General features: G+C 33.3%; 4 protein-coding genes and 1 long non-coding RNA gene across 8 annotated transcripts in view; 2 read left to right on the top strand and 3 right to left on the bottom strand.

Annotated features, from left to right (window-relative positions):
- The window catches only part of LOC117611944 (A disintegrin and metalloproteinase with thrombospondin motifs 7), a 43,528-nt gene extending 42,574 nt beyond the window's left edge, over positions 1-954 (top strand). For all 4 annotated transcript variants that reach the window (XM_076690414.1, XM_034340467.2, XM_034340465.2 and 1 more), the window contains one exon: positions 102-954. In XM_076690414.1, the coding sequence (XP_076546529.1) occupies positions 102-253 (152 nt within the window). In that variant the 3' untranslated portion in view covers positions 254-954. The remainder of the gene's footprint in view (positions 1-101) is intronic.
- A 42-nt stretch (positions 955-996) lies between these two features.
- On the bottom strand, positions 997-1,486 carry LOC117611951 (uncharacterized). The gene is made up of 2 exons (XR_013062854.1): positions 1,345-1,486; positions 997-1,199 (listed from the first exon to the last, which is right to left on the bottom strand). It is a non-coding gene; the product is annotated as an uncharacterized LOC117611951 (long non-coding RNA).
- A 9,065-nt stretch (positions 1,487-10,551) lies between these two features.
- On the bottom strand, positions 10,552-14,916 carry Bcat (Branched chain amino acid transaminase). The gene is made up of 7 exons (XM_034337739.2): positions 14,537-14,916; positions 13,482-13,589; positions 13,185-13,394; positions 12,875-13,105; positions 11,467-11,776; positions 11,227-11,384; positions 10,552-11,152 (listed from the first exon to the last, which is right to left on the bottom strand). Exons 1-7 carry the CDS (start codon positions 14,555-14,557, stop codon positions 10,961-10,963), a joined length of 1,230 nt encoding a protein of 409 aa, XP_034193630.2. The 5' UTR covers positions 14,558-14,916; the 3' UTR covers positions 10,552-10,960.
- Positions 14,917-16,271: 1,355 nt separating this feature from the next.
- Positions 16,272-20,659, top strand: Pak3 (p21 (RAC1) activated kinase 3). The gene has a single exon (XM_034337726.2). It carries the CDS (start codon positions 17,326-17,328, stop codon positions 18,832-18,834), a length of 1,509 nt encoding a protein of 502 aa, XP_034193617.1. The 5' UTR covers positions 16,272-17,325; the 3' UTR covers positions 18,835-20,659.
- Positions 20,660-20,804: 145 nt separating this feature from the next.
- Positions 20,805-24,396, bottom strand: LOC117610390 (dihydrolipoyllysine-residue acetyltransferase component of pyruvate dehydrogenase complex). Its single transcript, XM_034337711.2, has 11 exons — positions 24,113-24,396; positions 23,656-23,837; positions 23,389-23,573; positions 23,138-23,312; positions 22,877-23,040; positions 22,648-22,799; positions 22,418-22,566; positions 22,164-22,340; positions 21,896-22,080; positions 21,713-21,813; positions 20,805-21,645 (listed from the first exon to the last, which is right to left on the bottom strand). Exons 1-11 carry the CDS (start codon positions 24,246-24,248, stop codon positions 21,476-21,478), a joined length of 1,776 nt encoding a protein of 591 aa, XP_034193602.2. The 5' UTR covers positions 24,249-24,396; the 3' UTR covers positions 20,805-21,475.

Raw genomic sequence — 24,396 nt, 5'->3', positions numbered from 1 at the left:
AGGAACTAACTGTTATTATAGATCGTTAACCATGATACTAACTGCGAAGTATTTGTTTGAATTTTAATTTGCAGAGGGTATCTATAACACATTTGTTCCAGAATGCAAGGACACCATAGTACCAGCCTCGATGTGTGCAACCTATAAACGAATGTGCAATGTTTCATTAATTGTACAAGAGAAATGTTGCGCCACGTGTTTCAAGAAACGAAGACACGGTCGTCAAAATAAAAGGCATATTCTTGACGATTGATCAATCTAGAAGTGCAAAGTATTAAAATAGCAATAGTCATGATTCGTATAGATAATTCTCTGCATTACATTCGATGAACACTCACGAGGGAATCCCAGACTTAATTGACTAAGAACTCGGAAACTTAATGCCATGACTATTATTTTTTCAGCACTTTATAATATTAACGAATCTTGAGTCAATCGTGAGAACGCTTCTCGTGAAACAAGGTCCGTCCTAGTTCCGTACTTGTTTCGAAAACAAGTTCGTTGAACAATAATACAAAGTACTCGTGATACTGTGAAATTTTTAACAAACTCAGAAGGAACTGCAAAAAGAAAAAAGTAAGAAAACGATAAAGCAAATAAACGAAAATACATTTAAACATTCCAATTGAAACGATATTACGTTTGTGATTCTAAACGATATGCTATAAATTGTAGTTGTTCTTGGAAACTCTTTTTAAATTTTGTTGAGTACAGGCAGTACGTAACTTAGTTGTATTAATATTGTAGATAAATCTAAGACAAGCGTTTTGTAATTTTTATAATTCTAGTAATTTAACGGTGCAAATAAAAGAATTAATAAACATTTGCAAAATGTTTGCAAATATATGTGTATAGAGACTCGATACATTTTTAAATGCTACTAAATTATGTAGGTATACATTGATCAATATTTGTACCTAATGTTGCAGATTTTCTTATCGTTCAAAATGCTTAATACTCAAACATTTATAATAAAGAATGTGACATTTAAGAGAGTTTATAATGTAATATTATTTAATATATTTTCAAATTTTAAATTTACATTCTACAATATTTGTTTATAGGTCTAAGAGTTTATAGATCTCTGCAAACACATTTTATTCTCTTTTACGTGCATTGTAGTTGTTGATATTGCATGCAATATAAAGAGGATATGACATTATTCCCAACCACAGAATAGCGCCCATCACCATTTTTTCCTGAAACAAACAAATTACTGTGAGTGGAGTACGAATTAACAAGATATCATTAAAATAAATTTTCTTATTTTACAATACCATAATACATCATAATTTATAGAACTCTCTTATTATGTAACTAATATTCTATGAAAATATTACTTACGGCAAATGGTACTCGAACTCGGGGAGGTGTGCACAGGAGTGTTCTGCATTGATTTTGAGATAATTTCAATAATCGTGGAGCTTTAGTAACTGTCCTTTGAATTGCGAACATATTTCTTTCTTTCAAACAACTAGTTCACAAAGAATACGAATCACCTGGATCGAGTAAAGAACAACGCAATAAACTCAATGAAATATAGTGAGGAAAACCCAAGAAAGGAATTGCTATAGAGAGACCTCTACAAATTTTACTAGAACCTATCTAGGTCTAGACATATCATGGTTATAAACATTGAAAAATTTGCGAGCGTGGAAAACTTTACCGACAGTCCCTAGAAATCCCTAGACGCGAGTTTTCAAATTACGTCGTCATTTCTAAACAGAATGTAAAAAAATTTGAGGGACGTGTTCAGGAGGTTCTAAAGAATATTTGTCTGGTCCTTATATTATCCAAATCATCAAAAACTTATAAAATATTGAAATTGCTGTCTGTCAACGATCAAGAAAATGGCGGATCGGACTCACCTGCATTGATTTATTCGTAATATAAACATTTCTGTGAATCGTATGTCCAAATAGGGACCAGACTGATATTCTTTGGCTCGGATAGAATAAAACGAGCACCCAAGGAATGATGTACAAGTCTCCAGGTAGAAGTAATTTAAAAACTACGATTTCGTTGATTGTTCACTCGCGAAAGACGTCAACAAGGTAAAACAGACCAGAAATTTAGTTTCTCGTTCATTCTGTAGGGCGCAGTTTGTTCGTTTGATTAATAAACAATTGTAAAATTAAAAATAATAATTAAATAATTTTTAATAGAATAATTAAACAAAATGTTGCAATATACCCACGCGGAAATGTAAAGAAATAAACAATTTAAATAGATATAACAATAATTTGATTAATAAACAATTGTAAAATATAAAATAATAATTAAACAAGTATTAACAAATATCAGATAGAAATAGTTAAATTTAACCGGCCGCGGAACCAGTGAAGCGGAACGTCATGCTTGATTGCGCGCGCCGCGCGCCGGTACAACAGTGACCTAGAGAGAGGTTAAAGCTAATCAGTCTTATCGCGACCGCCGAATGATACGGATCGATCTGTCAGACATATACCGGTACGGGTTGATACCATGGATATTCGTGCATGGATTTAACAGTGTATTACCCCCATGTGTTATTGTGTGTGCCTATGGTGTTTCCGATAGTGTTTCCCATCTGTTTTGGAATATTTATACGGATATATTAGTGGGTTTTATGGTGTGGTCACCCATGTGTTCTGACATTTTTATGCAAGTGCATTATATTGTGCCGTGTGGTGTGGTACCCCATGTACCTGCATGTGCTTTATTGTGTTTTATGATGTGGTTTTCTATGTGCTTTGGCATATATTTACGGATTTATTAGTGGGTTTTATGGAGTGCTACCCTATGTGTTTTGGCATATTTATACGGATTTATTAGTGGGTTTTATGGAGTAGTACCCTTTGTGTTTTGGCATATTTATACGCATTTATTAATAGGTGTTATGGATTGGTACCCTATGTGTTTTATTATAATTTTGCAAATATTTTAGTGTTCTATGGTTTTGATCTTCGAGTGTTTTGGGATGTATTTGCATGTGTTTTACCGTGTTTTATGATGTAGTTATTCCCATATAGTTTTGCATGCATATTTTTGAATTATCCTATGTATTAGCATATTAACTACAACAAATTGAGATAAAACATATATCGTTCAAGAATCGTGATTTTTATGCTTTCAGATGAGTGCTTTGGCCAGTGGGGATACCGTTTCTTTGACGAGCCAACAGACGAGCTATGGGTCAATCTAACAATAAGATGCGTGGCGAGTGCAGTGGTGCAAGTCAACGATCGGTGAGTCGCATGCTTTAAAGTTCCTCCGGTTCCCATCATGTCGTAGGACGAATGGTCCGTAGCGACACGGGAATTGGTTGTAATTTTTATTTATTGAGCGAGCATAGTGACCCACGAATATCACTGTATCATTTTATACAATGATAATCGTGCAAATTGCATTTTTGTGTATTTTACGCCTTAGCTCAGGATAGGGTTTTCTTGTACATATTTACATATATAGATTTCGAGTTTAAAAATGTAGAGAAGTCGGATGACCCTCCGACTTCACAATACACTTTCTTTTTTATATGTACAAGAATTTATTTCGCGATGAGCGGATTTCAATATCAAAGTAATAAGCATGAATACTATTAATTATTATAACTACTTACTTTGATAACGAAATCGCTCTTGAAATTGAAAGGTTTTTCCGATTTTACTCGTGAAATTGGCATCAGTTTAGTATATGGGCTGGCCCCCATGGGGGTCGGTATTTGCTCTTCAAGCACTGTATAAAGTTCCCCTTTCGAACTTGAAATTCATTCTGTCACGTTCACGGTTCTCGACCATAAACACTCATCATGCGCACTTCAGCATCACGAACTCTATCACATAATCATTTATCCACCCGCATACCGTTGTGTAGTGAAATATTACCCCGTTAGAATTTTCAAGTTAAAGTAGTGTTGCGAAAAATTTTCAACGCGAGAGTAAATATTATCCCGTTCGGATTTTCAAGTTTAAGTAGTGTTGCGAAAAATTTTCAACGCGAGAGTAAATATTACCCCGTTAGAATTTTCAAGTTTAAGTAGTGTTGCGAAAAATTTCCGGCGCGAGAGCAAATATGACTATACACTGACTAGTATTCGGTGGGAATCCTTTTGGTTTTTATTTGATAAAATTAGTTACAAGGATTCCGCGGCATAAGACCGTGAACACCACCTCATGGGAGATAAAACCATGCATTACTAGGCCTTTTCAGGCACAGCCATAGAGTACGGAACATTTAAGTATGTTGCATCCCATACGCTAAGCTGTCTTAAAGTCCTTTTGCCTATACTATGAGCGTCCACCACTCGGACACGTTGGATGCAACGTGTTCGATGGGTGGGTAGCGCTCTTAGCGAAGGGGTGCACCCTGCCTGGGCCTAGAGCCTTAAACAGGCGGGGTGGGTGGTATGTAGCGTCGGACGTAAGTCCAGGGGGCCTAAGAACCTCCGTTGCCAGCTGATATTAGCAGTGGACGAATGTTGAGTCATATTTGCTCAATTTTGCTTTTCAGTATTTGCTCTTCAAGCATAATTTAAAGCTCCCCTTTAGTCATGTTGCTAGATTAGGATTTTCTATTTTAATTAGTGTTGCGAAAAATTTCCATCGCGAGAGTAACTATGACGATGCACTTACTAGTATTCGGTGGGAATCCTTTTGGTTTTTAAGCTCAATGTCTTAATTAATTAATTAAATTAGTTACAAGGATTCCGCGGCATAAGACCGTGAACACCATCTCTGGGAGATATACCCATGCATTACTAGGCCTTTCAAGGCGCAGTTTAGAATGTGGCGCACATCCATATGTTCCATTTGATAAACTGCAGTCCTTTTGCCTATACTATGGGCGTCCGTCAATCTGACACGTTGGATGCAACGTGTTGGACGGACGGGTAGCGCTCTTAGCGAAGGGGTGCACCCTGTTCTAGGCGGGGTGGGTGGTATGTAGCGTCGGGCGTAAGTCCAGGGGGCCCGAAAACCTCCGTTGCCAGCTGATATTAGAAGTGCACCGTTTTTGCGTCATAGTTGCTCTATTTTGCTTTTCAGTATTTGCTCTTCAAGCATTCTATATAGGTCTTCTTTCGTACTTGAAATTCATTCTGTCACGTTCACGGTTCTCGACCCTAAACACTCATCATTCGCACTTCAGCCTCACGAACTCTATCACATAATCATTTATCCACCCGCATACCGTTGTGTAGTGAAATATTACCCCGTTAGGATTTTCAAGTTAAAGTAGTGTTGCGAAAAATTTTCAACGCGAGAGTAAATATTATCCCGTTCGGATTTTCAAGTTTAAGTAGTGTTGCGAAAAATTTTCAACGCGAGAGTAAATATTACGTTAGAATTTTCAAGTTTCAGTAGTGTTGCGAAAAATTTCCGGCGCGAGAGTAAATATGACTATACACTGACTAGTATTCGGTGGGAATCCTTTTGGTTTTTATTTGATAAAATTAGTTACAAGGATTCCGCGGCATAAGACCGTGAACACCACCTCATGGGAGATAAAACCATGCATTACTAGGCCTTTTCAGGCACAGCCATAGAGTACGGAACATTTAAGTATGTTGCATCCCATACGCTAAGCTGTCTTAAAGTCCTTTTGCCTATACTATGAGCGTCCACCACTCGGACACGTTGGATGCAACGTGTTCGATGGGTGGGTAGCGCTCTTAGCGAAGGGGTGCACCCTGCCTGGGCCTAGAGCCTTAAACAGGCGGGGTGGGTGGTATGTAGCGTCGGACGTAAGTCCAGGGGGCCTAAGAACCTCCGTTGCCAGCTGATATTAGCAGTGGACGAATGTTGAGTCATATTTGCTCAATTTTGCTTTTCAGTATTTGCTCTTCAAGCATAATTTAAAGCTCCCCTTTAGTCATGGTGCTAGATCAGGATTTTCTATTTTAATTAGTGTTGCGAAAAATTTCCATCGCGAGAGTAACTATGACGATGCACTTACTAGTATTCGGTGGGAATCCTTTTGGTTTTTGAACTCAATGTTTTATTTAATTAATCAAATTAGTTACAAGGATTCCGCGGTATAAGACCGTGAACACCATCTCATGGGAGATAAAACCATGCATTACTAGGCCTTTCAAGGCGCAGTTTAGAATGTGGCGCACATCCATATGTTCCATTTGATAAACTGCAGTCCTTTTGCCTATACTATGGGCGTCCGTCAATCTGACACGTTGGATGCAACGTGTTGGACGGGCGGGTAGCGCTCTTAGCGAAGGGGTGCATCCTTTCCTAGGCGGGGTGGGTGGTATGTAGCGTCGGGCGTAAGTCCAGGGGGCCCGAAAACCTCCGTTGCCAGCCGATATTAGAAGTGCACCGTTTTTGCGTCATAGTTGCTCTATTTTGCTTTTCAGTATTTGCTCTTCAAGCATTGTAGAAAGCTCTTCGTTCGTACTTGAAATTCATTCTGTCACGTTCACGGTTCTCGATCCTAAACATTCATCATTCACACTTCAGCCTCACGAACTCACATAATCATTTATCCACCCGCATACCCCAGTACAGTGAATTATTAGCCCGTTAGATGTTTATGTACTAGTCATGTTTTTAGATCAGGATTTTCTATTTTAATTAGTGTTGCGAAAAATTTCCAACGCGAGAGTAAATATGACAATGCACTGACTAGTATTTAGTGGGAATCCTTTTGGTTTTTAAACTCAATCCAATATTTTATTTATTTAATCAAATTAGTTACAAGGATTCCGCGGCATAAGACCGCGAAACACCATCTCATGGGAGATAAACCCATGCATTACTAGGCCTTTGCAGGCGCAGCTTTAGAATACGGAACATATGAAAATATGTTACCATATTCTAAACTGTAGTCCTTTTGTCTATACTATGGGCGTCCGTCAATCTGACACCGTTGGATGCAACGTGTTGGACGGGCGGGTAGCGCTCATAGCGAAGGGGTGCATCCTGTCCTGGCGTTACGACGTCCAGGCGGGGTGGGTGGTATGTAGCGTCGGGCGCAAGTCCAGGGGGCCTAAGAACCTCCGTTGCCAACTGATATTAGCAGTGCACCATGTTTTATGTCATAGTTGCTCAATTTTGCTTTTCTGTATTTGCTCTTCAAGCTTTATATTTGCAAAGTCGAGTCACTTTTATTAAAAATAAAACCCCCTGGGGGGGCCAGCCCATATACTAAATCGGAGCCGTGAAATTTCGCCGATATTCTTACTTTTAATAAAGTGAGAATATCATCTTTAGTTTTTGCTAATCATACGTTTTAGCTTAGGCATTTCAGCACACATGAAGAAAACTGGTAGGTGAAAATACCTTTGGCCTTGTTCATTTTTATGCCCAAAGCTCATTCGGGTACTTAGATGTACTCGCGTGGGTGGAGGGCGGTGGACAAGGTTTAGTTTTAAGTGTACATTTTGGCGACTGACAAAAGTAGTGAACCAATAGTGAACCACGATATAAGTTCCACATGTGTGTGTGTGGTTAGGATGTGGGATTTGTATCGTTTATTAACAATCTTAACTTACCATAACATTACAAAATACTTATCAAGAATAAATTGAAAAATTTTTACATTAGATAATTGAATAGAATACGAAAATGAAATGTATTACTTTAGCATAATGTTCACTATTATTTGTCAGTCGATTTCAGCAAAAAGGTATGATTTTATTAGAGTGTGAAAGTTGAATTGAACTCGGGTGTCGGAGGCGTCCCGGGACGTTCTCCCTAGGTGTAGGCATTTTTGCACCCGGGTGGTTGTATGAGAACCGTGGAGTGAATTTTTGTGAGAATGATTTTTGCCCTTTTTTAAATATAGCGATAGGCAGGCAGGTAGTTTACTTCTGGTGTGATTGAGTTTAGTTTATAAGTAGGCAGGGCCAGAGCAAGCTTTCATGTTTCTCTTCGTATTCTCCTCTAATACGTGAGAAGCTTGTATCTGGGGTTGGGAAACCAAAAATCAAGAGAAAAGATGAAAATGCAATTTAATTAATTTATCAATTAATTAATTTAGCATTCTCTCTTGATTTTTTCAAGGCCAAGCCTTATTAGTTTGTAAGTCGTAGTCGTGGTACTAGACCCGATTACAAAAATGAAGTATTAAAGTGAAAGTGCAGTGAAGTGAAGTGAAGTGAAGTGAAATTAAAAAGTGTTTTGTGCTTGGACGTTTGCAAAAATTGTGCAGGTATGCGAGTAGCGATTCAAGGGATCGTTGCTCGTTTACGTGTTACATTTTTACAAATGTCTGAGCAAACGTAAAATTTTCGCGAGTGATTTTTGTGAGGCTATTGCCGAAGAAAGAAGAGGCTATATGCTGAAGAGCCCCGGCAAAATTTGCCCAGAAGAGGGGAACTACTAATGGCTCTCCATCTTCGGATGGACAGTCATTCTGTCACTATGCTCGCTAATTTGTTTTTTCATTTTTTGTGTTTTTCCTTGAACGGTATGAATAATACCGTCCAGGACGTATTGAACTCGACATTTTACGAGTTCAATACTCAGCTCGTTGAATGGTCAACTCGCGATTTTATTTCCCCTATTTCTTTTTCGTTTATTGCTTTATTGAAATAAATTATTCTTTTCTTATTGATTTGCACATGAATTTGCACTGAGATTATAATGGTAATTATATTTTCTGTTGTCGGCATTTTTCATTTCAATTGTAATCGAAATTATGATGTTAATTATATTTTCTATTTCAGCATTTTATTGTTGAATTATTTTTTAATTGTTACTGATATTATGATGTTAATTATATTTTCTATTTCAGCATTTTATTGTTGAATTATTTTTTAATTGTTACTGATATTATGATGTTAATTATATTTTCTATTTCAGCATTTTATTGTTGAATTGTTATTTTGTTAATTGTTACAGAAATTATGATGTTAATTATATTTTCTATTTCAGCATTTTATTGTTGAATTATTTTTTAATTGTTACTGAAATTATGACGTTAATTATATTTTCTATTTCAGCATTTTATTGTTGAATTGTTATTTTCTCAATTGTTTCTGATATTAGGATGTTAATTTTATTTTCTATTTCAAGATTGTATTGTTTAAATTTTTATTTTATGTTGTATGTTTTGAACGGTTTCACGTTATTGTATATCTAATCCTAATAATTATATTTTCTATTTCAGCATTTTATTGTTAAATTGTTATTTTCTCAATTGTTTCTGATATTAGGATGTTAATTTTATTTTCTATTTCAAGATTGTACTGTTTAAATTTTTATTTTATGTTGTATGTTTTGAATGGTTTCACGTTCTTATTATTTTAGGGTGGGTCACTAACGTAGCCACCTCCATGTGGTGTGACCTGGTAATTGATATCGTTTTCTAAATATAAAGAAATAAATAATTTAAATAGATATAACAATAATTTGATTAATAAACAATTGTAAAATTAAAAATAATAATTAAATAATTTTCTAAAGATAACTTTTAGAAAACGATATCAAGCTAAGAGCTACAATAAAAAGATTTATATATTTTTTAATTGGGAAACAATAGTTTAAATTCAGAAAAGTATTTTCGGGATTGCAATATTACCATATAGAACGTATAACTATAGTAATTTTATAGTTCCTTAAAAAGGAACTTATATGATTTTTGACTAATTGCAAATGACTAATTACCTCCTTCTTTTCGAAGTCGGTTAAAAATAAAATAAAAAGAAAATCACAAAGTATGGAATTTAGAAAGAACGAAGTTGTTTGATACGCAATGGTAGAAAGAAATCAACCCTGGCGAAGATATTTGAATCAGAGACGTTGTACATTGGAAAGGCCATGACTTTATCCATGACTCTGGTCAGACGCCAGATCTCGCTCTTGTCCACAGAACACATAATTTCTGCTTTTCATTTGATAGAAATTCGCTACGTTGACTAACAAATATTTTTCTTATAACAATTTTCGAGAGGAATTCATTATTGAATGAAAGTAAAAATTTGCATAAATGAAGGGTGGATGGGATGAGGTAGGGCGGGTCTCCAAACCACAGCAACCTCCTCGTGGTGAGAACTGGGCAATCGTTATTATTTGATGACTAATTAATAACTGTATCATTATTTCTAAGGTACATTTATTAATTATACACCAAATAATACGAGCGAATTGGCTGCGAAATTTATGCTTTCTTTTCTATTTAATCTCTGTTGTATATTTTTCAGGAACTATGCCTTTCAGATTCTGAACAGTATCACATTGCAACTACAATTTTATGGAACGAAAATTAATAATAATGAATGCATGGTCAGTATTGTTTAATTATGTACTTATACATATAGCTATCGTAGCATACACGTGTCATTTAGGTGTATGCGAAAGGTGACGTAGTATAGCATGCCGTTAGTTGATAGGGTTGATAGCATGCAATAATTGAGGTGGCGCTTAAATCAGTTTCTGTTCGGCCTAATTTTCGATGAAACGTTGACTGTTTTACCGACGCGGAATTCAAAGTTCGGCCTCGACGCTCGCATCACCTTAAAATTTATCTTCACATTTTTTTTATATCTTTCTTTACAAATTTCGTATTGATTCATGGAATCACATGATTTGTACAATGAAATAAAATGTATACTTCTGGCTAATTGTAAGTACAAATTGTTTAATTTATAACAGTATTCATATTTACATACATGCGCGCACACATGCATACGTACTTATGTACTTATATATAAATTGTCAGATTGAGTTCTACAATTAACAGTAGGATTTAACAATTACTTTTCCATTGACGATAAACAGTTGATCCCTGAGTTTTATCTCAGATATGTATTCACTTCTTGGATACCGTCTGAAGGAATCATCCGCGGATATAAATAAATAAAAATTCACGTCATTCACATAAAAATAATAAAATAAAAAATAAAGCACTTGAATTGGCGTTTAATTGATTTTTCTTAATATCGGATATCGAATGTAATGAACACCAATAGTTCCATATCAACTCCTTTGATAACATGTAATAAACAAATCAACTAATTATTCGAGTTTCATTCGATAGGTAACGCCCACGGATGGTCCGGTATAACACCATATTGTATATCCTTTAATTGTTTAAGGAACATTTTATAAACAGGATCAGGTTGTTTTAACGTCGGTATGTCCAATGATCGTTCAACAAATTCAATATAAGATACAGGACAAATAATGCCGGCTGTTCCTGCTCCAAATAGTTCCAACAGCTAAAATAAAATTATAATTATTTAATATAATTTTTTAACTAAATTTAAAAAAAGTAAAAAGAAAATGATCTTACTCTATTTTCTGCAAGTAGTTGACAAACTTCGTCCATACATAATTTCCGTTCACTGACTTTGAACTGATTCCATTCTCTAGCTATAGCTAAAATAGATTTTCTTGTTATCCCAGGCAGAATTAAACCACTTGATAAAGGAGGAGTTACTAATTCTTTTTCTAAAATTGTAAAATAATTATTTAGAAAAGTTAACATTGCATCAATGATAGAAATTCGTATTTATTATAACAAATTACTTACCTCCATCATCATTTATACAGAACATGAAAATATTCATTGTACCAACTTCAGTTACTTCATGATCTTTTCCATAAAGCCATAATACTTGCTGCAAACCTTTTTCTTTTGCTTCTCTTTGTACATATATAGTAGGGCCATAGTTACTACCCATTTTATAATTACCACAACCACCTGGCCATGCCCTTGTGTATTGTGGATTTGCTAACAAAGAGATACCAACATCCGCATCCGTTTTTGAGAAATAGGAACCCACAGGTGATAAGATAACATAGAGTAAAGCAGACTCTGAAGATGCCACTCCAAGTGTGGGCTACATAAACATAAAAAAGAATTATGCATTACACTTTTTTCATATTTAACACATTTCGAAATACATATTAAATTCAAGTACCTTTCATAACTTTGTCAAACTTTGAAAAGTACTGTTTTTGTATAATATCAATTATTCATATCATAGTCAATTACCCAACATTATAACGATAAAATGAAGAATGTAACAGACATAACAAAACGTTTATATTGTTTTATATATATATAAGATTACAAAAACAAATTCAGTCGGAATGATAAACGTTGAAAAATTAATATACGTTAAAGTCAATTTCTCATGACCATGTTCTTAGATGAATTCTGTTATTAAAAATGTTGCATCATATATGACACACATCGATTGACTCATCGACAACAACTTATAAAAGAATACATGATTTTAATTAAAATTTTATGTAATATTAATGTAAGCATAAACGCTATTGTACATTAATTTTAACAATGATTCAAACAAAAATTCCAATCGGTTTTGTATTCATTTAATACGATATTTTATACGTGAAATAGCCAAATGAGATAGCCATGTGTTTAACCGCAGGGCTAACAATTTCCACGTGTGAGTTTGTTATACTTGACAATGTAAAGAGTAACTAACTTTAATTGTTAATATCTATTAAACAATTAGACGTTTGCCTCCAAAATGGGCATAGGCGTATTCAGCTCAACGAGCTCTACAAGGTGGCAAAATTTCATTAATAAGTGAGCGTAACACTTGGGTAGTTCCCCGCGTTAGTATTCATCATTAGTGTTACACTTGTTGACTTGTGCAATGCAACATATGTATCAATCATAATGTAGCTTTTGATCTAGCTGTATCTTATGGCCCTGTTCCAACGAAAGAACAACACGCCCCTGTTTATCATGAATTATCATTAGGTATTGAGAAATATATTGTTTACTTTTGTATATATCTGTCTTAATGACGTCTGTGACATAAGTGGCATGATTATTGTTCCTATCATACAATTGATTTTAATTTAGAGAACAAGCATCTATAGAATATTACCACATATTATATTAACTTATTCCAACTTTCCACTGTCATTACACTTCTTTTCATTAAGAAGTAAATACTTACATCTATACCTATAAGAGTAGGACGTATATATAGACTAGAAGCTATAGAATGAGGTACCCATTCTTGATCTATACTGATTAATCTACTACAACATTTAATTAATTCATCTCCAATAAAAGTAGGCAGGCCAGTTCTTATTGCTGTACTATTCATTCGTTCCATATTTAAATCAGGCCTGAATATTCTTATTTTTCCATCAACTCCCCTATAAGCTTTCAGGCCTTCAAATAACTGAAATGTATAAACACATAAATGAGTACTTTGTATAGGATTTTATTTTGCTATTAGTAAAACATTAAATGATAGATACCTCTACAGCATAATGAAGCACTTTTGATGCTGGATGAAGGACTAGATTTTCAAATGGAGTAATTTCTGGCACTTGCCATCCCCCCAATGCTTCATGATAAAATATTTTTAACATATGATCTGTGAAATATTTTCCAAATGTTAAAGCACTAACATTGGGTTTCGGTTGTAACTGTTCTGGTCCTGCAAGACGAACTGACAAATCTGCATACTAAAAATACAATTATTTATAAACTTTATTTGAAATATGTATTTTAAGAAGTTACTTAAAAATTTCTTTAATACAAAAAAATTATACCTTGAACGAACGTTCTGGTTGTATTACTTTTTTGTCTCTAATTTGTAAAGATGAACTCCTTCTAACATTGGGTTGGAGCTGATTTAGTAAACCTCCACAAGTCAAAATCTGTAAAAAGTTTTACTTTTAAAATCAGGATTTGCTATGAATATGTAAAGGTACTATCATCGTTTGAAGTACGCAGTTTAACGAATAATAAGAATTCCTAATTCAAAGTGGAACTTTACATAAATAATCTGATTGCGCTCAATGACTTGTATGAAAAAGAAAAGAAATGAAAAAATTCGAACGATAAGCAAACTAAGATTTACGAATAATTCATTACATCTATCATAATGAATACGATAAATATAAATTTTATAATGCGGTGAATATTTTACGGAAATAATGATAAAGTTAGGTCAATGAAATTCATAAAAAAAATTTTATGAAATTAAGGGTTATGCATTATCAATTAGAGGCACGCACGCGAAATTTGAATGTTATCAATTATTTTTTTGGGGGGGAAATATAACGTCATTACTGCTGAATATAAGTACTTATACCCGAACACGTGGTATAATCCCTGTTAAATGTTACATTGAGATCTTTCAAGAAACACGTGATGATAAAATGCGAACAGCATTTTTAACTTTATTAGCAACTATATCGAGATTAATTCACTAATTTACGGTTATTATCTGCAGAATATATTTAAGAAACTTGAGTTTTTGAAAAAATCATAGAAATATAATTAACAATAATCGTCATTGTCCTTACGCTAATATAGTCAAATGAGCGTCTTTTTAATATTTGAAAAGTTTCTTATATTTATAGATAGGTTTGGTAGATACGCAAGAACATTACATCATCACGAAAACAACAAGATAATCGGACCATTTTCTCTACAGAAGCAAATATTAATGAGTCATTAAAAGATAGTATAACAAAGTTGGATCAATTAAAAAGTTACATTTTTCTTTTCAAATCAGCAACGTTCCCCCTTTGTCTCACGTTTGAATTTGATTTTAATCGTTAGCATGAAATTTTGCGGGCTATGATAAAGATTGACTTACTTGTCGCCTCATTTGAACCATGGTAATTAGGTGTTGACTGCGAATCAGGAAATCTTACACCTTTTAAATAATCCTCAACGAATGTACAAGGCTCATTACACAATAATGTGCTAGTCAACACCTTGCGAACCAATCTTTACGATGGTTCTTTGCAACGTTTTGTTTTATCAAAAACAAAAAAAAAAGGGAAAGAAAACGAAATTTCGACGAGATTGTTGAAAAAGGAAAAGAGGTAAATAAAGAAATTATTTAACACGATCGCACGTGACACAGAGAGGGTATTCACTGTTGAAGAACGAGTATTAACCGTGATTATTCAGACGAAACACTTGTATCCGCTTCCTTGCGCGTTCTCGAATAATGTATTTGCATTAACCATCGGTTAATATTTTATTTATTAGCGGGCAAGGGGCATGAGGGAGAGACAGAGAGAGGCAAAGAGTCTCCTCCCACCCTCCTCTTTATATTCGAGAATAAAAGTGGGAGATTTGTCGATTTAATACGTGAACTTTAATATACACAGTGCCCAGGAAGTTTCTAGCTAATTTAATCGGATCGTTATCGTGTAACTACTAGAGATTTCCGAGTTACCCAAGTTATTCTTGTTTAAAAAAAGGAAAATGAGAAGCTCTTGATAAATAAAATTCTTATGATACCGATTATCAATTCCTAATAAATAACTTTATATTCTAAAAATTCCTCTATCTCAACCCTTGCACAACGGATGTAGGGTCAGTGTTTACGTCAACTTTGTAAAATTTATTTGCATCAAATGTACCTAATATTCTTTTTCCTTTTCTGTTTACTTATCAATTGAATAAAATAGAATTTACAATTAAATTATCGCTATCTCTACCGTCCGCCGTTCAAAGGGTTAAACAATGGGAATGCCAGGATACATTTAAACGACACCCTTTGGGTAAAAGACGAAACTCATGAATACTGTGTACGATTGCGGGAAAGGGGAGGAAAAATTCTGACGGGGCAGAATGAAGCGGGGACAGGGAATTGAAAACATATTGATAATACGGTTTCTTCAAGCGATAAGAAAGGACAGCACGCGCGTTGTTGTTAAGACCATCGAACGTTACTCGATTCTCAAATGTAAAGAATCGTTATAAATATTTATTAATTGTAACAACAGAATGTAGCAACGAAATTGTTGCGTCCATGTAGTTAGAAAACATATTTTCCATGAAGAATTGCGCGATCCTTTTTTGCTCGCGAAAACATAGTCGATCTAAACCGATCATGGGATCAAGTCGATTACGATAAAGTTATCGAGTAAAATTGGTGAACACTCTTTCCCTTGGATTCGTTCAATTACAACTCGATATCTTTTTCATTCTTGTTTCTTTTTTATTTATGGTGAAGAAATATAGAGTTCACGTATCGTATCAAACACGTGACATTGAGAACAACCTGCAAACAATTATTTGCACCAATCAATCGTAAACAACGAAAAGATATCGCCACGTAAGTTGCATTAATACATTAACTTAATCTTTCCGAATGATGTCAGTCAATTTTCATCAGAAACACAGTTTTCCTTGAGTGTTTTCTGAAAATTTTTAAACGTTCAGCATTACTTTACGTAACTTCGAAACGTATCGTCTTTTTTCTTATTAATCTCAAAACCTATCAGCCATAACTACATCCTCAGCGTCATCGGCATCATCTCAAGAAAGAGAGAGAGGTGGTTCGTTGCTTTTTTTTTTTTTTTTTTTAACAGATATGAACTACAGCAATCGTTTGCTGGTAATTCGCTTATCAATCAATATTTTTAATGGTAGTTATTTGTTTGTAACTAATACAGACGTTGTAGAGCATAAGGCAATAACGTAGTTACTTTAGCTCAGTACCAGATTACCCAGGCCGTATTTTCTTTCTTTTTTTTATTCCTTTAATCGATACATTCTGCATCATTCCACGATAATGAAACAGTGACGAAAATAAGACATTCCATTGTGTGTGCATACATGCATAAATGTACCCTTGCACTGGTAGCGTTCACGTCTTAAGATATTATACGATAATACGTCAAACGCTTTCCCAATTACGTTCTGTTTACAAATAAAAAAGGCAAAGCGAAACGAAAGAAAGAAAACAAAGTAGATAACGTAAAACCGAAGAAAAAATAATTGAAAGAATAAAAAGGAAATGAAACGGTAAATTCATTGTTAAATATTGATTTTATAGAAGAAAATAAGAGAATCTTTTTAATGATAAGTTCAAAAATTCATAATTTATATTGGCGCGAAATATGGTAGCATAACTTAATCAGAATCGTATCAGAACAGAGCATAAAGTTTTTAAAATAATGATTTTTTACACTAGTTATATTTGTTAGACTGTCAGGGTGCGGTATTTTAGTTCGGTACAGTTGGTAGTGCTTCTTTAATCCTTATTGTTACGTTCACCATTTACAGACAAACAATTTGTTAATTTTAATTCGTTTAGATAGATCCATATCAAAAAGTTGTAATTAATTGGACATTAAAAAATGTTCTGTACCATGTCAAGTTCAATCCGTTCATTTTATATGAAGTATTTCGACTTAAAACATTCCATTTTCTAAATGTGCCGCCACCCACTATAGAGACGTGACTAACACTAACAAAATCTTACAATCACGTTCGATGTCCTGTCGATAGCAGACCAACGAGTCATGTTTTGATGATAATCACATTATAAAAGTGGCTGGTTTTTCTTCCATATTTATCTTAATCGAAAAAATCGTGATAAATAGTAAAAGAGTACGCGGTAAAAGCGCGAGACTACGCGCTAAAATGAGTCTCAGCATAACAAAGTTATTTTCTCGAAAGAAAACCGGCACAGTTGACACAGTCGCTGAAATTGGACCTCCCACTAACGTTTCCCATAAATTTCATGTAAGTAAAAATGCTGAAACTGGACAATTAGAGGGTCTTCCCGAGTCTTGGATTCGTTTGCTCAATACGCAAATAACAAAGTCCGAACAGGATGAACATCCTGCCGCGGCCTTGCAAGCTATTAAATTTTACAATTATTCGATTAAACGAAAACCCGAAGAAATAGTATTCAAACCTTTTGTTACACAAGATTTAATCGAAGAAGAATCGCAGGAAATCGATAAAATCTTATCAAAGAAATATCAATCTGGTGATTCTGATGGCTCAATTTCAGCACATTCTACGGATAGTCAGGTACAGTTACCAGAACTTCCACCCAAAGTGAACAAAACTCCAAAACCCACACCACGAATATGTCCTGATAGAACAGAGAAAACTCTTACTGAGATTCTTGAGGACTTAAATACGTATCAGATCGATGATGAACAATTACCTGAAGATGACAATTCGGCAAATATTATTGAGGAAAGTCCTATTTTACGAAGGAAGACAGAGTATACAGGTGTGAAACTCAGTGATGAAGAGGTTTTTGATGAACTCAGAGCTATTTGTCATAATGGTGATCCAAATTTACGCTTTGAGAAAACTAAAGAAGTAGGAGCTGGTGCTTCTGGTACTGTATTTATAGCTACAGATTTAATGGTTGATCAAAGAGTTGCTATTAAAGATATAGATATGTCTAAACAGCCAAAGAAAGAACTTATATTGACTGAAATTAAAGTGCTCAAGGAATTTCAGCATCCAAATCTAGTGAATTTTTTGGATGCGTATCTTGTTCATGATCATTTATGGGTTGTTATGGAATTGTTAGAAGGTGGACCACTTACAGATGTTGTTACAGAAACTGTAATGAAAGATGCACAAATTGCAGCAGTTTGCAGAGAAGTTTTAAAAGCAATTAGTTTTCTTCATACAAGAGGAATTATTCATAGAGATATCAAATCAGATAATGTACTTCTTGGTATGAATGGTACTGTGAAAGTTACAGACTTTGGTTTTTGTGCAAATATTGATGGTGATGAGAAAAGACAGACTATGGTTGGAACTCCCTACTGGATGGCACCTGAAGTGGTGACAAGAAAACAGTATGGAAAGAAAGTGGATATCTGGTCTTTAGGTATTATGGCTATTGAAATGATAGAAGGTGAACCACCTTATATGAAAGAAACACCTTTAAGAGCCTTATATTTAATTGCTGCTGTTGGTAAGCCCTCCATTCCTAGATGGGAAACGCTAAGTCCAACATTTCAGAACTTCCTAGAAAGATGTTTAGCAGTTGAAGTAGATGAAAGAGCAACTGCTGATGAATTATTATCTCATCCATTCTTGGAAAACTGTGCAGAACTAACAACTCTTACACCTTTGATACGAGCAGCACAAAGGATTCTTCATAAAGCATTTAATTAAGTATTCTTATTTCATTCTTTTAAGTAGAAGACAAATATTAAATTTTGTATTGATATGCATTTATCTTCTTGAGTATGTGTGCAAGATTGCACCAGTCCAATCGTATAATGCGGAGGTATGAAAGTATTTTTTATACTGCATAAACAGCAGAAATTATATATATGCAATGCTGTGGTTTTATACATTTTATATGACCACCTACTATATGTATGTCAATATGCTACCAAATTTATAGTAGGGGCAGAATAAGATATAATAGTAATAATTTGTAGGACTCTATTCTAATAATATGTTTCTCTATTCTAATAATATTATAATACAATGTATATGCTAAATTAGTTTTTATAATTTAAGTCATTAACAAAATTATTAACATAAATTATTAATCAGCGTTTCATGTGCAATATCTATTGCGTAGATTCTACTTTTTAAAAAATATATTTTTGATCTCTTTCACTCAAAGAAGTGCAATCTATTACATTACAGTAGTAATTACAGTAATAAACTATTACAGTAATAGGTGCAAAAACAGTGCAAGTCATAATTATTGTGCTAAAGAGATACATTAGGTGTTCTGTGTTACATTAAGATGTTATTTTGAAATTGCTTGCATTTATCATATAACAAAGTACGAGTTGTATAACATTTTTATTAAAATATTGTACTTAGATTATAGAAGAACTGAAAGTGCAAGGTATGTGCACATATTATCAATCAGGGGTTTAACAGTAACTTATTTTACATTTGATAATCATCACTGTGGAAAATAATAATTACAGTTTAATTATAGTACAAATTAAATTTTAAACTAATAATATTATCAAATTAACATTTTAAGTATATACAGTGTATTTCATTTTCTTTATCTGCTTTTCACATTTTTTAAACTGCATTCCTTTACTGTTTAGAATTTTTGTAGTTTATTAAGTAAAAATGATTATGCCATACATTTGAAATCAAACAGATTACATATAAAACAGGTATTGTAGTATGTATTATTTAATACTTCTTTAATCTTCATTATTCAATTCAAACAAAGAAGGTTACTTTTTTGAGAAAACTTACATAATCTTTCTTTGGAAGAAAAAATAATAGTGAGAAATTGAACATTTTTGTTCAATGTAATAAATATATGTATTAATAATCAAGTATTGTAAACGATGTAACATACCGCACATTATAAATTTCATTTTTTCTAACGCTTTTTGAAAGAATTATTATTAGCTATACGAGATTTTATTGAATTTTATAAAAAAAAACTTGTTGAAAAATTTTATACTTGTATTTTAGAATATAATACTGCTCAAACAAACCACCAAATTTTAACAAGTATTATACAATGAATTATGTATATAATTTTGTATTTACAGCACATTTTATGAAAAAGACCTAAAATTATTATCTACAAGTATTTAGTTAAAAGGTTCAGTACTAACATAATGTAAAATCACATCTGTGATAAAAAAAATTAAGTTCTATTGTATTATATTTCTATATTTGATATTGTCATAATTCAAAGGTTGAAGATTCATTTAGAAAGGTTTAATTTAAAATGGATTAGACTTACACAGTCATAACACGTGTGCCTTATCAAATCAGTACATATGATCCTATGGTTACAATCTTATCATTTGTAACAAAATGGAAAAATAATAAATGTAATAACGGTCTTCTAATGAACAATGATTGTGAAAAAATGTTACAAACATTTCTTATATGTCATTTTGAAATATATATGTAAATGAAAACATCACACATCATTTTAATAATAAATATTTTATTTACAAGATATATGTATGATCTTGTACATTTTGTCACCCCTTTAAATTGATCTAAACCACACTGAAGTTGCTTATCACGCATAACATTTTTTAATAAATAAATATTAACAATAATTATTTACATTATATTTATACAAATTTGGTATATTAATCTAAGAAAAATAATGAAGTTTTTGTACTGTTTCTATAAAAAAAAAAGCGTTGAATTTATATATACTTGTTGGTATTATACATATTGTGTATTTACATATATTTCTGCATGACAGAGAGACTACAGTGTGGCAATTATTTCATTAAAATAAATAAATGTACAAATAGGACATGTACTTCTGCTAATTATCTATTTTTTTACAAGGAAATTAATTTATATCATACATTTGTATTATTCAATGGCTGTTATATGCCCTATGCATATATGTATCGGAACAAAGTCTTTAGTATATGCATAGTATATCTTTAAGAATAAAGATTTCTATTTTGTCACGTTCTATTACGAATTCATTTTATGGCAGTATCTAGGCAGCTACACTCGTAATCTTTCTTTGATTAAAATAGCTATTGCTACAAGGTTATAAAATATTTTAGATACATTTGTTAGGCTGTGTAGTGTGAATTTTGTACATGTAATATTTAAAGCATAATAATTTTACAGAAGTTAGTGAAAGTAAGAGGCTACGAACGATGTTCTTAATTTCGATCGATATGTTTATTTAACAAACGACTTAAAAATATTAATTCTGTTTAACTTATGTTTTCCAAATATATTTTGTCGAATCTAAATCGTATGAACAATTATGTAACGTATTACAATTTAAGCCGCTTTATCAATAAACATATCAAAATTAAGATTTAATTAAAGGTCAGTTTTGCGAATACCTCAGTGCCCGCAACCTTCCAGCAACAAAGAAAGTTGGATCTTCTAACATAGCTCTTAAAACGGCTAAAAAGTCAGCAGCTTGATCTTCATCAATTGCTCGTCTGTCGTACGATAAAGTTGCTGACATCTTTGTTATTTTTTGTAATGTAGCATCTATAATAAAGCAATATATTAACATTTTCTATAGCTTCGCAATAATTATGTACTTCTAATCTTTTACCTAATTCTTTCCGACCACTGCCGACAGCAAGTATCGCTGTCTGAGGAGGATTTATAATGGCACTGAATTGTTTAATACCAAACATTCCTAAATTGGATATCCTGATCGCAAACAATGTATATAATATAATTTACAAGTTTAAATAATTACATGTCATGTAACATAAATATTATTTATACTCACGTAAATGTACCCCCTTGAAATTCTTCTGGTTTCAATCGACCGTTTCTAGCTTTTTCAGCTAGTTCTTTAATATTTTTCGAAATATCTACTAAGCTTTTCGCTGCGGTATCGAAAACAATTGGTGTTATAAGACCATTATCTGTAGAAACTGCAACAGATATATCGACTCTTGGCATTTGAGTTATCTGTTGGAAGAATGCAATTTATAAAATTACCATATATTATTTATCTACTAATTTTCAGCAATTATATAAACTTGTATACCAACCTGATTATTTTTATACAATGTATTAATAAATGGACATTCAACTAATGCCAATGCGGCCGCTTTCGTTATGAAATCATTTACTGATACATTAATACCATCAGCTTTAAGTTCGCTACGAATTTCCATTAATTTGTCCATTTTAATATCGATATAGGCATAAGAATGAGGGATGGTACTCTGAAAAATTTAGTGAACATTTACTATATGTACGCAATAATTTTTATCATGTAAACACATGAAAAATGTGTGATTACTTTTGCTTCTCCAAGTCTTTTAGCAATTACGCCGCGTATATTGGAAACGGGAATATCTTCATAGGCTGAAGGCCGACCAGTAGGTACGTGTTTCTTTGAAGGACTAGCAGCGCGTTCTTTTTTACCTGTTTCAACGGCTGGTGGTGGCTCTATGTATGAATAAAAAGTTAATTTTGTACAATACTATAAACAGTATATCCAATATTTTTCGTAACATCTCAATCACGTACCAACTTTCGGAGCAACCTTTTTAATATTATTTGCTTGGATATATGCTAATATATCGCTTTTTAGCAATCGATTAGGCCGTCCAGTTCCTTTAATGGAGTCTGGATTTAGTCCATACTCCTCCAACAACCGTTTTACTGCTAAACCATATACTCTGGAAGAATAATATGACAATAACAAGGTGTGTATTGTTTGCATAAAACTGCAAGATTAGTATTTTTCATCACATACTGTCCACTTGATGCAGGTTTCTTATCACCTGCAGTTGGAGGAGGTACGGCTGCTGCTGTAGACGGTTTCGTGGTACTTGGAACAACAACATTTTTCCAGTCCATTCCTTTTTCAACTGTGATTGCAATTAATTGTCCTACTTCAATTTGACTTCCTTCTGGAACCTGTTAAGTGAATCCTTAAGTAGGTAATCACAGTTTATATTAAGATACTCAAAAAGTTAGAAAAGTTATAAGTTAGAATTCAATAAAAATTATGTACAAGAAGTTTTGCAAGCACAGCCTCATCCTCAAATTCGAAAGTCATAACAGCCTTGTCTGTTTGTATTTCTGCCAGGGCATCTCCTGGTTCTATAGAATCTCCTTCCTTTTTAAGCCATTTTACTATTGTTCCAGTAGTCATTGTTGGCGATAAAGCTGGCATGGCAACATTATTCCTAAAAATAATTATGTTTAGATTTTTATATCTTGATTATCATTTTTGATGAATATAGACTTCTTGAAAGAACATACTGTCCTGGAGGTGGTTCAGCTGTTACAGTTGCAGCAGGTGTACTAGCTCCTGCAGGAGGTGCAGGTGGGGTTACAGTTGCAGCTGAAGCACTGTCTGGCATTTCAACAGATTTCCAATCTTCATCTGGTTCTACAGTAAGAGCTATCAATGTTCCTATTTTAACATCTTTGGTTCCTTCTGGTATCTAATAAAATGTCCTATTAGAATTTACAAAAGTATATATGTTATAATGGAAATATCGATGTAGTTCATATACTTTATCTTACAAGTATTTTTGCAAGAACACTTTCATCATCCACTTCCATTGTAACAACTGCTTTATCAGTTTGAATATCAGCAACAGCATCTCCTGGTTCAATCTTATCACCTTCCTTTTTAAGCCATTTGATAATAGTACCAGTTTCCATGGTAGGTGATAAGGAGGGCATCAATAGTTCCTTTCCTTTTACTAAAAATAAGTACAAAATACTTATATTATAAATTATTATATGCTAGAACTTGGTTGCATAATCAACCCAATTAACAGTAAGAATGCATGGTCATAAATTCAATTTAATTCAAAAGGAGAGAAATAAACATTCTAAACATTTTGTATATTATGATTTACATTAAAATTAATGTCATTTGCTAAAGACTCATTTGAAATAAATAATAGTATGTTAACCTCGATCTCGACCACCGATATACCTAACTATCACAGATATTTATGAATAAATTGCATACCATCGAGGACCCAGCTTGTATGGAAACATGTTCGTTGGTATTTCAAGGGAACACAAATTCGTGGTAGCACACGATTACTATTTTTAATAGACAACAGTGCAATCCTAGGTATCATCGTTTGCGCCATGTTTAACATGAAGCAATTAAACGACAAAGTTGTTCACACGTGCATACATACATTATACACTGATATCTCTAAAGATGTTACTTGCGACCTCCGCAATGAGATTCAGCTAGTTAAAAAATTCGGCTTGTTAAAAACGAATGCCCCCACTTTACATTTT

This window comes from Osmia lignaria, chromosome 10, assembly GCF_051020975.1.
Source record: "Osmia lignaria lignaria isolate PbOS001 chromosome 10, iyOsmLign1, whole genome shotgun sequence".
Taxonomy (NCBI): domain Eukaryota; kingdom Metazoa; phylum Arthropoda; class Insecta; order Hymenoptera; family Megachilidae; genus Osmia; species Osmia lignaria.
This window is presented reverse-complemented; position numbering and strand designations above follow the sequence as displayed.